This window comes from Nyctereutes procyonoides, unplaced genomic scaffold (genome assembly GCF_905146905.1).
Source record: "Nyctereutes procyonoides isolate TBG_1078 unplaced genomic scaffold, NYPRO_anot_genome, whole genome shotgun sequence".
In the NCBI taxonomy this organism is placed as follows: Eukaryota; Metazoa; Chordata; class Mammalia; order Carnivora; family Canidae; genus Nyctereutes; species Nyctereutes procyonoides.
In genome coordinates, this window is record NW_026575020.1 from 35,430,693 (window position 1) to 35,445,323 (window position 14,631).

The 14,631-nt window shown below is 43.8% G+C and overlaps 1 protein-coding gene across 3 annotated transcripts in view; it reads right to left on the bottom strand.

Annotated features, from left to right (window-relative positions):
- Nucleotides 1-12,155, bottom strand: part of FUBP3 (far upstream element binding protein 3) — a 53,388-nt gene extending 41,233 nt beyond the window's left edge. For 2 of the 3 annotated variants that reach the window (XM_055315313.1, XM_055315310.1), the window contains exon 1: nt 11,997-12,155. In XM_055315313.1, the coding sequence (XP_055171288.1) occupies nt 11,997-12,080 (84 nt within the window). In that variant the 5' untranslated portion in view covers nt 12,081-12,155. The remainder of the gene's footprint in view (nt 1-11,996) is intronic. The other variant, XM_055315319.1, reaches the window with a different exon arrangement.
- Nucleotides 12,156-14,631: the final 2,476 nt, after the last annotated feature.

Here is a 14,631-nt window from a genome sequence, read left to right on the forward strand (position 1 = left end):
AGCTATACAAAAATCTGAGGAAGAGCATTCCAGGCAAAGGGAACAGCCTAACAAAGGCCCTGAGGCAGAAGCCAGCCTGGTAGGTATGAGCCCAGAGGAGAGAAGTCAATGGCACTCAGGGAACTAGATGTGTTCCAGGACATAGGTGCCCTAGGACTCTAGGTCACGGTAAGGACTTGGATTTTATAGAAAGCAACTTAAAGGCATACTAGGGGAAGTAACATGTTGGCTTATGTTTTCAAAATATCCCCTTGACGAGGAAAATAGATTCTAAAGAGACAAGAGTAGGAAGACCACTTAGGAGATATTCTAGGTCAGGGGTCAGCAAATTATGGCTGGTGAACCTCTTGCTTTTGTAAATAGTTTCATTAGAGTACAGCTACACATATTTTTTGGTTGAGAAACTGTCGAACCATATGGTGTACAATGCCTATACATGTCATTTATTACAGAGCCCTTTAAAAGTCTGCCCATCCCTGTCCAGGCTAGCGAAGATGGTACCCTGGATAGTTGCTTAAAAATATTAGTAGTAAACAATTAAAATACTAAGATTGCTGGTAGAAACCCAACCTTTTATATCCAAGAGGCCACTTGCTCTAAAACAAAATACTGTATGAGTCTGCCTAACACCATTCTGCTGATCTGTAATCTTACTTTCCATATTTGTTTTGGATGTCTGTGGTGGTTGGCCACTTACTTAAGACACAAAAGTTACCTTTAAGGACCTAGCTGGAAAAGTACGTAGATTAAAAGGTAAGAACACTGCTGTGGCTTGCGCCCCACAGGGACTCTTTCATCTGCCACAATAAACTGAGTGGCAAATAACTGATGTGGGGGTTTTCAGAATAACTGGCTCAGTTACTTCTAAACATGGCCCCAAATGTTCCCAGCAGATGGTGAAGATGACCCCAAACTACAAAGAAAGGAGTATAAGGGCTCGTGCACATCAAGTCACTCAGAAACACTGAACCCCAAAACATCATTTCAACATTAGGAGTTGCCTGCTTCTTTCTGATATCTCTTCGCTTCCAGCTTTTTCCTTGCTTCCAAAGTAATTAGAATGTTATTCCTAAGTCTTTGGCCTTCTTTATAGTTTACACAGTATGTTCTGCATGTTGCTGGAATGTCATTTTTTTCCCAAAGCTGATACACTAAAAATGTTACAATAGTTTCCTGTTCCTGAATTTGATTAAAGGCTGAGGCTTTCAAGATTTGTTCTTAAGTCATATTTACTTCAGTTATCTGTAATTTGGGAAATTTCCACGAAGAGAAAAGCAGTACACACTAGTTGATTAAGAGGTGAAGCTCTGAAGTTGTCAGACTACATTTGAACCCTTGCTAAACAAATGTTAAATAATTTAACAATATACAATTATATTGTAATTTACATGGATAGTACATTGTACATATAACAATATTCTGTAAAGAAACAATGTATTCTTTCATTATACAAATGCAACCTTATCTATTTTTCAGATAGGCTCCACACTGTGGAGCCCAATGCGGGGGCTTGACAAACTCACAATCTTGAGATCCAGATCTGAGCTGAGATCAAGAGTCAGATCCTTAGCTGAGTCACCTAGGCACCCCCAACCTTGTTTTAAGAAATGATTGTAGAAGTCTACAAAAATAATGAGTTAAAATTTAGTGACTGTTTACTGTGCAAAGAGCATTTTATTTATTTAACAGTTAAAAGACTTTTTAGGGCAGCCCGGGTGGCTCAGCGGTTTAGCACTGCCTTCAGCCCAGGGCCTGATCCTGGAGACCCAGGACTGAGTCCCACATCAGGCTCCCTGCATGGAGCCTGCTGCTCCCTCTGCCTGTGTCTCTGCCTCTGTGTGTGTGAATAAATAAAATCTTAAAAAAAAAAAAAAACGACTTTTTATTTATTTTTATTTTTTATTTATGAGAGACAGAGAGGCAAAGATAGGTAGAGGAACAAGCAGGCTCCCTATAGGGAGCCTGATGTGGGACTTGACCCTAGGACTCTGGGATCATACCCTGAACTAAGGGCAGGTGCTTAACCACTGAGCCACCCAGGCGCCCCCAGTTAAGACTTTTTTTAAAAAAGATATTTGAGAGAGAGCACACATGGGCGTGCACACAAGTAGGGGGAGCAGCAGAGGGAGAGGGAGCAGACTCCCCGCTGAGCAGGGAACAGGATGTTGGGCTCAGGGACCTATCCCAGGACCCTGGGATCATGACCTGAGCCAAAAGCAGCGGCTTAACTGAGTCACTCAGGCACCCCTCAAAGAGCATTTTAAATATGCTATCTTATTTATTCCTTACAATGATTCTCTAGGAGGTTGGTATTATTTCCATTTTCAGACAAGGAAAAGTGGGGTTCAGAGCAGCTGAGTGCCCTGTACATAGTCACACATCTCCTAAGTGGCAGGAGCCCTATTTAAGCCCAGCCTGCCCAGTTCTAGCCTATGCTATTATCCACAGCACTACGCATCTCCCTTCTTCCACTGAATACTCTATTTAAACTTATCTCATTTCCCCAGGACTTAAAACCTAATGATTTCCAGGGCATAGAGCTCAAGCCAATTCCTCATATCGCAACTGATCACTCTGAGGGTAGATGCACAAGGGAAGTGAGGTACATTCTCAGCTATTAATGGTGTAGGCCAGAAAACAATGAGTTGTCACTGAAGCCGGGATAGTCCAACAAAACCAAGGCCATTTGGATCCTTACCTTGAGGGGACTTTGCTACTGATTCTTTTACTACTCAATTCCCTTCCCCCCCCCTTTTTTTTGGGAGGGGGGGGAGGAAGCCAGGAGGAAAATCAGTTATCTTACTACCTATGCTATTTTAGGCACCATAATTGATGAACTATAAATCAGCATTGCAGACATTTGACCTCGACTCTGAATAGTTGGTGGAAACAAGGGGGAGGTGATCACTGAACCAGGATTCAGTCAAGGGTCCTGGTTTTCCAGCCAGCTCTTCCGGTCTATGACCTTGGGCAAGACCTTCAATGGCCTTGCTCCTTGGGGTACTCACCTATAAAACGCAGAGACAGATTAAACCAGTGTTTTCCAAGGAAAAATATGCAGGCATTTTTGGGAGGTGCATGGATAAATCTTTTTATGGTTATGTATATATTACATGTTTTTTACATTTATTTAAACTTTTATGTACATGTATATAACGTTTCTTAGTTACCTTCTATGCATCGCAGTTTTTCACTTACAATAGTGATTTAGTTTCCTTTTATTTATTTTTATTTTTTTAAAAAGATTTTATTTATTTATTCATGGAGACAAAGAGAGAGGGAGGCAGAGACACAGAGGGAGAAGCAGGCTCCATGCAGGGAGCCCGACATGGGACTTGATCCCGGTATCCAGGATCACACCCTGGGCTGAAGGCGGCGCTAAACCGCTAAGCCACTGGGGCTGCCCAATTTAGTTTCCTTTTTAAAAATGTTTCAAATAAATCTAAATTTTAAAAAGATTTAGTAAGTAAATAAATGCTGAGGATTCAATGATATGGTAAAAATCATAAAAGCGGTACGTAAATCATTAAACATAGTACTTATTTCCAGTGCACATTTTTGCAACTAAAATTCTCTGATAAGTTTCATAATCGAACCAGTTCACCTTGTAAATCCGAAGAGGAAGCTCTAAGTATCTCCATGGCTCTACATTTATTAAAACATTATACTGAATAGAAACAGGTAAAGCCATCTGAATGCCAAGTCATCCACATACCATGTCCATACTATTAAACATAGCTACCGTTGATTCTCATGGATTCAAGAAGCAGAAGTGAAGGCTCACACCACCTAGGGAGCAGGAACCTAACTTGCTTCCTGGGAACCTCTGCTTCACAGTCACCTGAGTGACCCTGCCTAGGCCCTGGAGAACAGATGGGCTGGACGGAAAGTCTCTGCTGCCCACAGCAGGAAGATACAGTATGTCACTCGAGCAGTTGAGCCCAGGGGCTGAGATGAAGTCCCAGATGGCAGTTTCTGGAGTCATGGTACATAGGAAGGAGCAAGTTCTGCTTCCCTTTATCTAAGAGGTCACAATGAGGAGAGCAGTGTATCAGACTTATTGCACACTTGCTAAATGCTTGATGGCGTCCTCTGTTCATCTCCACAGCGACCTTATAAAGTATCTACTCTTCTCAGTGGGGGACTGGGAGCCCATCTGCCTGGAATTGTATCCATGGGGATAAATAAGACAACAATGTAAAGCACCCAGAATAATACTGGGCACATGGTAAGAAATAAGAAATGTTGGCTATTTTAATCTTTTATTGGATAATAATAATAATAATACAGAAGAGTACACAGATCCTAAGTTTACAGCTCACTGAATGTCCCCACACTAAAATACTTGTATAACCAGCATCAAGATCAGGACACAGAACATTAGTGGGGCCCCAAAGTCTGCTTTGTAACCCTTTTAATCACTACCTACCCCACCTCCCAAGGGGAAACTAACTTCTAATATTAGCTATTTAAAAAAAATCATTACAACCACCAATGACCTCCATTTTCCAGATGAAGAAACTAAGGCTTAAAGAAGTTAGAGAACTTGCCCAATTGCTAAGCTAGTTAAGTGGCAGAACCAGAACATGAACTCACATGGGCTGAATCCAAAATCTTTCTTTTTTTTTTTTTTTTAAGATTTTTATTTTACTTGAGAGAAAGAGAGATAGTGAGAGAGAACATGAGCAGGGGTAGGGGTATAGGGAGAGGGAGAAGCAGGCTCCCCGCTGAACAGGGAGCCCAATGTGGGGCTTGATCCCAAGCCACTGAGGTCATGGTCTTAGCCGAAGGCAGATGCTTAACTGACAGGGCCACCCTAGGCACCTTGAATCCAAAGTCTTAACAAGCACTTCACTGTACAGTAGCTGCCCCCCACCCCCATCCATGGGGGATACATCCCAAGACTCTGGACACCTGAAACCACGGATGGTACCGTATGTGTATCATGTTTTTTCCTATACATACGTGCCTATGATAAAGTCTAACTTACAAATTAGGTACAGTAAGAGATTAAGAATTAAAAAAACAATATAACAATACACCATAAAAAATGTTATGTGAATGTGGTGTCTCTATCAAGATGTACTGCACTTGCTCTTCTTGTGATGATGTGAGATGAGTAGCAGAGAGGCTGTGAAGTACTGTTAGGCTACTATTGACCTTCTGACTATGTCAGGAGGAGATCAACTGCTTCGGACTGCGATTGACCATGGGTAACTGAAACCTGGAAAGCAAAACCACAGATAAGGGTGGGGGGAACTACTGTACTACCCCCTGGGGATTTTGTGACCATCAAATGAGAGAACATATATGGACTCCTTGCTTGGCATCCAGTGCAACAGGGGCTCAATGAATGCCAGCCATTGTTGTCATTAGAGATGGGGCCCCAGCTGATCCTGCCCTATTTACTGGCATTAACCAAAACAAGGAATTCTACATGCCAATCAAATAAGGCACAGTTCTTCACAGTAGCTTTTCAGGACAGCTTCATGCCACCCACATTTGGGGAGAGTTAAATATTCCCTTCTCTGTGTTGGCAAAGCACTTTATAAATTACCACTAAATTAGAAATAGAGTTGGCTGGTCAACTTGCATGTTACTGACAAAGGGTTATTGGGATTATTTTCTGATGGGACTAGCATGTCACTAAAGCAGGCCTTTTGATATAGTAAAATTTTTTAAAAAGCAAAACAGAAGTTTAGATTTTAATCCTGTTATAGGGTTTTTTCTGAGTATTTCTTTTTACAGAATCACCGTTTGCTTTGGCTGTCTCCTTCATATCTCTGCTCTGTGAGGACATGGGGACAGCCCTGGAGTCAGAACACTTGTCATTTTGTATCCTGGTGTCTATTCTGAGTGTGAGATGCTCCTTTCCATTGTTAAGATTCCCGAGGTGTTACTTTTTCTTTTATAATAAAAAGCAAACCCCATCTTCATCCCTAAAAAAAAATAAAATAAAATAATAAACTACCACTAAATAATGTATCTCACCGAAAAAGTCATTGGTTATACTGTCTCCCCACTATAGGGAGGTCTCCAAATGGCTGACCTGTCTCAATCCTCAGTACCATGAAGACAAAGGTTTTATAACTGGGAACTCCAGGGCTTAGCTTTAGAGATTTCATGAACCTCTTGAAATTTACAAAACTATTTAAATATTCCTGAGGTGAAAGTCAAAGTTTTAAGAGTTTAAAAAAGGTCCATGTTCCCGGAAGTTAAAATGCAACTTCCCTAATGCAAAGCAAAGTGGTACTCCTTAAAGGTCTGCTAAATTTAAAGTGGATCTAGAGAAGCCTATCTGAAGCTCTAAGATGAAATGCTGCTCCAGCTGGGACCTCCACCAGGGGCCCAAAGATGACATGTCCACTTGTTTTCTATCCTACATCCCAGCTAATTCCACCAGCACACCCCAGATCCTTTGTTCAGATTCTGATGCCTCAGAGATGGAAAGTTATCCAGCTATCTTTGTGAAGGAACCAAGTCCTTAGAATGCAGAAAATGGAGGTCCAAGAACAACTGTATATATTAACTATTTATGTGCCTCTGAGAAAATGACTTTATTTCCCTTTGGGTCATCATTTTCAAATATAAAATGAGAATTATAACCATTGTCCTATTTCACCTGGATGTTATGAGGATGAATCCCATGATATGATGAAACCAATTGCAAACCTGTCTGGTCTTTGAGCTCGCCCAGCATCCAGGCAGGAGGCCCTGGAGTCAGCAGATCTTCAAAAATGGCAGGCAATCTGAATCAAATCACTACTTCTATTAACACTATTCGGTCTCGCAAGTGATTTATCAGCTGGTATGAGCATAAAAGTATGGTTTATGCCTCCAAAAGAAGTACTGGCATTCTTTCCCAAGTGTCTTTATAACAAAACTCCAAAACATTTTCAAGAGAGGAGATTCTTTTTTTTTTTTTATCTTTTTTTTTTTAAATTTTTTATTTATTTATGATAGTCACAGAGAGAGAGAGAGAGAGAGAGGCAGAGACACAGGCAGAGGGAGAAGCAGGCTCCATGCACCGGGAGCCCGATGTGGGATTCGATCCCGGGTCTCCAGGATCGCACCCTGGGCCAAAGGCAGGCGCTAAACCGCTGCGCCACTCAGGGATCCCAAGAGAGGAGATTCTTTAAGTGAGTAAAAGGATTACACAGAAAAGCTGAGGAGAGGGGAGTTTGAACAGATGCCTGATATAACAGAAAGCAAAAGAACCAATATGATATGGCCAATTTTTCCCCCAGATCCAGCTAGGTAACAGCTCGGAATGTTTGAGGGCTCAAAGGAACTATCAAGATTATCTAGCTCAGCATTTCCTGAAATGTGATCTGTAGACTGTGACTTGGTTTTATGAAAAGACAGTATGAAGTTACATAACCTCAGGATATTTACAACACACATCCCAAACTCCTGTAGGACTAAATACACACAAGCATGTTAAAGGTTCTGAGAAGTCCTGCATTAAAGAAGCCAATTCTTCTTGACCCTGAAATCCCCAAACATATCTGTCCATGACCCCTTTTCCATGGAAGATCCAGGAAAACCCATAGATCAAAGTGTTGGGAATGGCCCACCCAGCCCAAGGTCAGACAGCTACTTGTAGGAGATTCAGGTCTCCTAAATCTCACTACATTCTTTAAAAAAAAAAAAAAATTTTTTTTTAGATTTATTTATTTATGACAGAGAGAGAGAGAGAGAGAGAGAGAGAGAGGCAGAGACACAGGAGGAGGGAGAAGCAGGCTCCATGCCGGAAGCCCGACGCAGGACTCGATCCCAGGACTCCAGGACTGCGCCCTGGGCCAAAGGCAGGCGCCAAACCGCTGAGCCACGCAGGGATCCCTCACTACACCATTGTTACCCATTAGAAATTTCAAATAAAAACCAGAGATGATGGACTAACAATTTGGACAAGGATGAAGTGGAAAAATAGGCATCCCAATGGCTCCTGCCAAGTACTACCATTCCAGAAGGTGGGAGCAATGTGGCCAGATATTTTCTGGAGAAGCTAGGGATCTCAATTTTCATGTGAAATCATTCTAGTTTCTAAGTACTGGCACTGTGTAAGAAAAAAAAAAATGCATGTCTGCAGGCCCACTGTGAGTCTTCTCTAGCCCACGGGCCACCAATTTAGGAACTCTGGCCTAGGCAAATTGGTATCTACAGAATAAATAGGACTTTAGAAGAAACCAAAGTCTGATGCTACATGTGGGCTATCAGGTTTTAAAGAAAGATGAAGTCTCCCATGAAAATGAGGAAAACCTGAGAAACATACAGTGGAACATACTGTGCATTTACTATCTACTTTTCAATACTACATAGGAAGTTTAGCACTCCTATGAAAGTGGTGAGCCAAATGGGCTCAGTCACATCACCAAATCCCTTTAATAAAGACTTGCTCTTTACAGGGCACTCTACTGGGTCCTAACAAATAAAAGCTACAGGAGCAGACCAGAGATCTGCAAATACTGGTTTTCTTTGAGTGTCTGAGAAAGCAAAAATGAATGTACCTTCATTAAGTTAGTCCCTCCCAAAATGACTTGAGCTACTCAAACTGGGCGGGCAGGAGATAATCTCCATGGCATACAGCTGAAACCAATGGAGCTGTCAGCACACTTGCCATGAGTCAGAAGCATCATGTATTAAGGAAGCAAAGGCGTCTCTCTCAGGGAGTGAACAAGAGCCAATGAACAAAGGCTTTTTCTTTTAATGGTGGATGCACATTCTCATAAAGGCAATTTTTTGTGTGTACACAGCACACATGCCAAATCATCCATTGCTTAGACCCAGAGTATGAGATGGCAGTACTAGGGGCATTCACGGAGCAGCAAGGAAATTCTGACACACCAGCCAATGAACATTTCTCAAAAAAAGAGCTGGTAAAGAATAGCTTCTGGGCCTACAGAACTGTCAAAAGGTTATTTCCTATTGATTCTATAGGGGCTTGGTCACAATCATTTGGGTGCTGAGCCACCACGATGCCCAACTCCAACAGCACCGATTACACTCTATTTATGTGAACAGAAGCCCCTGGAGTTGTTCAACACAGGGGCACTGACTAGGTCCAGATCAAAACAGGGGTTTAAAGTCCTGAGAAGTGTTAGCAGTTAGGCAAGAGAACTTCTATTTAGGTGATGACTTGCAGACAGCTGGTCCAACCTGGGGAAAGCTACTAGGCGCACATAACACACTGTGGTGTTACACTGTCAACATGCAAATGCGCACACTACATGACAGACGCTACTGACCCACCGGCAGGCGGCTTTCCGGGAACATTTTTGTTTTTAGAAAAAAAAAAAAATCAAACCAAACAGAACAGAGTTGTATCTACTTATCCATAATTTCTGTGAAGTCCTCTGGTAACCTAGACAGCGTAAAAGTGTGTGGATACAGAACAGGATGACCTCGCCTGTTCTGGCTTTGAGCCCACATCTTACCCTTAATAGGATCCTGGCTCTCTCTAAATGAGGAGTTTAGAGCTGACCCACCAATGACTTGGAGAACTGAACATGTTTTAATACCTAGCAGTCTTAGATTCTTATCAATGGGACTGAATCAGACCACACTTCTACATTCGTATACTTCCCTACAGGATGGTTGTATTATTTGCTTGTGCCAAGCACTATTAACTCACTGAACTTCATGCTACTAGGGAAAATTTTAAATTTTACATGACATCTTCATTGACTCCCTTTTGATCTAGGAATACCATACTCAGAGTGAACTAAGAGTAACAACTGGCTCTTTTGTTGGAAAGAGTCCAAAAGATATGCAGCAAACTTCAAGATGCCAGGCAAGAAGCTTAGTGGATTAGGTACTGGGCTCCACATACCAGACTTAATAGAAACTGCAGGTTCAAATCCCAGCAGGGTCAATTTGGACTCTGTTGTGATCTTCCAGATAAACTGAGCACAAGACAGCTTACTGCTCCCTGACAAACTCTTGAGGGCTTTCTAGACCACTGCTGGTGCTTGTGAGGTAACGTAAGGGAGGTGGTGGTGGGGAAGCTTTGCAATCATTGAAATATAGAAATACCTTGTTTTTTATTTCCAGTTACTGTAGAGAAAAAAAGCACATTTCTGCAACATGCTGTGTATACAGTGAAGTAGAAACTTTATCATCCAGATGCCCCAATAATAGGAGACCCTTTGAGGTGAGCTCTATTATAAAGCATACAACAGTTTCAATTTCTAATATCCCATTCTTGCCCAATGTGAATCTATAAATAAACCTAAAATTACCCACAAACCTGTTTTTTTTTTCTTTAGTTTTTAAAGGCCATCAAATCCTTGGAGATAGTATCGACCTCCAGCTGTTAATATTCAGAAGTAATACACTTACAGCACTGTCTCCATTGGGCTTATTACTGCTCCAGTCAATGGTGCATTTCAGAGCTGGGAACATTTCCAATGAAGTTTTCTTTGCTAGTAGTAAACACCACTGCTTCAACAATCCACATTAGGTCAGCATTTAACAGAGGGTCTCCCTCCCTCTTGAGCAGGTTGTCCAAGAATATGAGTTCAACCACTGGCTCAAGAGAAACAGAAAGTCTTCTCAATAGTTCAAATTCATTTTATGTTCAACTACAGGCCTTCTGCAAACTGAGGATCTGAGATCTTTAGGATAGTGACTATAATTCTTCCCGGATAGAGAAGGCCAACAGGTGATTGTCACATATCAGCACAAAGCGAAAGCCATTACATATTAGTAGCCAGTGAGAAACAAGGTTCAGGACCCTGTACTGTAGAGGAGAGTAGTGAAACACGCCGGCAAGCAGAGTGGTAGAAGGGGAGCTGGATGGCATGTTCATCCATTACAGCCACTGGTTAGCTCTGAAGTCTAAGTAAGATGGATACTGTACTGTATCACTACTGTACTGGTTGACGCCTAGGCAGTAAGTTACAAGTCATCAGATAAAACTTTAGGTGGAACCACAGGTTTGGAAAGTTCTGGGATCCAATATAATGTCTATAGGAGCATCAGTATTAACATGAAAAGTCAGTATCTGGGAAACAGGTAGGGTTCCCTCCCCTGGAATACTGGAAAGAGATGTAAAGACCATATCTTCAAGCGACCAAGTGGAGACCTTCTTCTAATACAATGAGTCCTGTGGCTTTCTGTTAGGAATCAAGCAGTAATTAGTTATGGCCCAACTTTTAAAGTGTCAGTTAGTACGCCTACAATTAAATAGGGGAGATGATGAATATAAGATTCTCAGCAGAAAAGGTTTTAAGTGTCAGAGCTAACTCCTAAGTTTTATACACAATACAAGGGCATGTTCTGCTCTAAGCACCATGCCGGAAGCCAGAGTATTTCTGGCAGGTCCAGGGAAGCCTGCAACCTCCGAGAAACCCAACTTATTTAACTCTGGCAAAATGCACGACACTGTCAGATGGTTTCACCGTGAGGATGAGTCCATATCACCTTCTCCCCGAGGGAGGAAAACTATTGCCTGTAAGGGATTTCTACATCTTGTGGACCACCCATACCTATTTAACATCTTCCTCTTCCCCTTCTCCAAAAGTAACTTCAAAACTAAAATACCCTCGAATTCCTTTCACTCCACCCTCCAAATACAGGAAGTCCAAAGACGATGTTTTCCAAGTTTTAAGAAGCTACAGGGCCTGGGACGGCCACTTTCTGTCTATAGTCGGGTCATTCCCGTGAGCTCCCCAGTCCCCACCCCTCGTGAAGCTCAGAAGCCCACGCTGGTTGCCCTGCAGGTCCAGCCCCGGCGCCGGGCCGAGCGACCCGGGCAAACCCTTCCCCAGCGGCTGCACCTAGGAGAGCCGCTCGACAGGCTGGGCCTGGGCCTCGCGGTAGCGCCTCATCCCTCCGCTCCTCCCGGCTCCAGGAGCCCCAAGAAAAGGCCAAGTCCGGCTGAGGCGTCAGCCCAGGCTGCCTCCCGCCCCCAGGCCCGACCCCCTCCTTCCCATCGGGCCCGGCCCAGCCCCGCCTCGGGGTCCCGTGCTCCCGCCAGCCGGCCGCGCCCGTACCTGCCGGACCCGGTGCAGGGCGTCCACGAAGCCCTCGGCTTTCATCCCCACCGGAGCGCTCTGCCCCTGCACCAGCTCCGCCATTACCGCCCCCGCAGCCGCCGCCGCCGCTCGGCTCCCCCGTCCGGCCTCCAGCTCCGCTTGGGGACCCGTAGCCGGAAAGGGAAAGTCGCCCCACTTCCGGCGGAAGGGAAGCCGGGACGCTCGACGCTGGAAGAGCCGAGTCTGTGGGGCGGGGTCAGGGCACGTGATCGCGGTCCCGCCGGAAGTGGGGGCGGGGCCGCGGGGCGTGGGCGTGTCTAGCGCGGGAGGCGCCTGTCCCGCCTCCAGGAACAGGTAGGTGTTCCCAGACCACGTCTGGGTCAGGCCTGTCGATGGTGTCGTGACAGGCGCTGGAGACTCGGATGTGGCCCGAGGTGTCCAGCCGTCGGCTGTTGGGAAACCCAGGGAGGAGTGACGTGGTTTTCCCAAGACGGCACCCAAGCAGTCCTGGTTCACCAAAAACCAGACCCTGGCAGCCCCTCCCAGGAATGGCCATTGGTTTGGAATATTGGGATTGAGCTCTTTGAAATGGCACCGTGAGGACCGAAGGAGGCTGGAGGGCAAGGGGTAGCACCACAAAATGTCAGTTTCCCCAACTTTGCAGAGAGTACTGGGCCAGAGTTCTTCAGATTGCACAGAGGATGAGGACGGATGAAGTCATACCTGGGGCTGCCTGGAGACACAGCTCTGGAAGGATGCTCCCAACGGATAGCCAGCGTGGTGTCCTCTTACACATTCCTTCTCAAACCCTGGGACTCTGCGGAAACAGCAAATAGAACAGGACCATCATTGCTTCCATGCCTCTTGGAAAAGGGCTTCTTGGAATACTTAAGTAACTTTTTCTCAATGGTACTAAGTATAGGTACTGCAAAGCAAGGGAAGGAATCTTAGTGCTGGAACACACTTGAGCCTTTGAGGTGGATCTTACAAATAAGCAAACAAAACCCCCAGGAGAGAAACAGGCCTTTGGGGCTCTGACACAGATCTTGTTAGTGGCAGGTCCAAGTTGGGGCTCCCATCTTTTGATTAACAAGATTGCACTTAATGATTAATATTTCCCAAGTCCTGTGGGACCAAGGAGTTGGATTTTAATGGAGAGTCATGTCAAGCATTTTGTGTCCCTCTTGAAGTTAGGAAGGAAGATAAGCATTAGAAAGGAAATTAAGGGGTGCCTGGGTGTGTGGTCCATCGAGCATCTGACTCTTGGTTTCAGCTCAGGTCTGATCTCAGAGTCCTGAGATTGGGCCCTGTGAGGGGGCTCTGCACTCAGCATGGAGTATGCTTATATTTCTCTCTCCCTCTCCTTCTGCCCCTCCCTCCGTAAAGTAAGTGAGATAAATCTTTAAAAATAAATAAAGAGGACATTAAGAAGTAACATACAGTGTGGTGGTCTTTGATGATCCTTTGTGTCAGCATGCTAGGAGAGCTTTGTGTTTTGGAAAGAACTGTGAAGAGTAACTGGCCAATAATTGGAGAGTAGTTCTTCCTTTGTTAATGACTTCATTACCAGACTATGAGTTCCTTTAGGGCAGAAACTGGAGTCTTATTTTTCCCCATGTCCCTAGAATTTGGCACATAACTGCAAAGAAAACTTATTTTGAATTGGATAATACCAAATTGGAATACTTCCTAGATTATGGTAAAATAAAATAATTTGACAAAACTGTGACTTTAACGATTATCACTTTCAGACAAAATGTTTCAACCCTGTAGGAAACCGCATAGCTGGCTATTTTGCTCTGGCTGGTGAAGGGCTATCATGAGGCATGATCAACACATGCCGGCATACCTATTTGTGGCCCATCCTGGGTGTGTTCAGTGTTTTAATTTTGCTGTGTTTGTAAAACTCAAGGATATGCATCAACCATCAGGAATGGGAATGATTCTACTGACCCAATGTCGTGATGCTTGTGTTTTGAATATTTTTTTTTAAATCTGAGCTGAGTATATTAATTAATCCAAATTCTAGCTGGCTCTCCCTATGAGGGTAAATAGTGAAAACAGAGTTATTGTCCCAAACTTGAAGGCATATTCTGAAGTCCACAGACTGCCTAAGTAGGAAGACAAGGTTCTGATTCTCCCTCTTTTGCTAGTTGAATAACTTTGGGCAGCTCACTTATTTCTGAAGGCACAGAAGAGGAACGGGACCCACACTCAGTCAAGTCCACTGTTATATGTTCTACTAACACACTGGATTTCATCATCTTAACATTTATCACAATTGATTTTATATCACTGTGCAATTATTTATTATTTGTCTCTTCCACTAGAATAAAATTAATGCTTTAGCTAGTTATAGAACTCTGGATTATAAGGAACTCTTCTTTAAAATACTGAAGGCACACTCTCTGTCTCTAGCATCTAGTTATTTTTTTAAGACTTATTTATTTATTCATGAGAGACAGAGAGAGAGAGAGAGAAGCAGAGACACAGGCAGAGGGAGAAGCAGGCTCCATGCAGGAAGCCCGACGTGGGACTCAATCCCAGGTCTCCAGGATCACACCCTGGGCCAAAGGCAGCGCCAAACCACTGAGCCACCCGGGCTGCCCTAGTTATTTGTTAAAACAACTTTATTGGGGATCCCTGGGTGGCT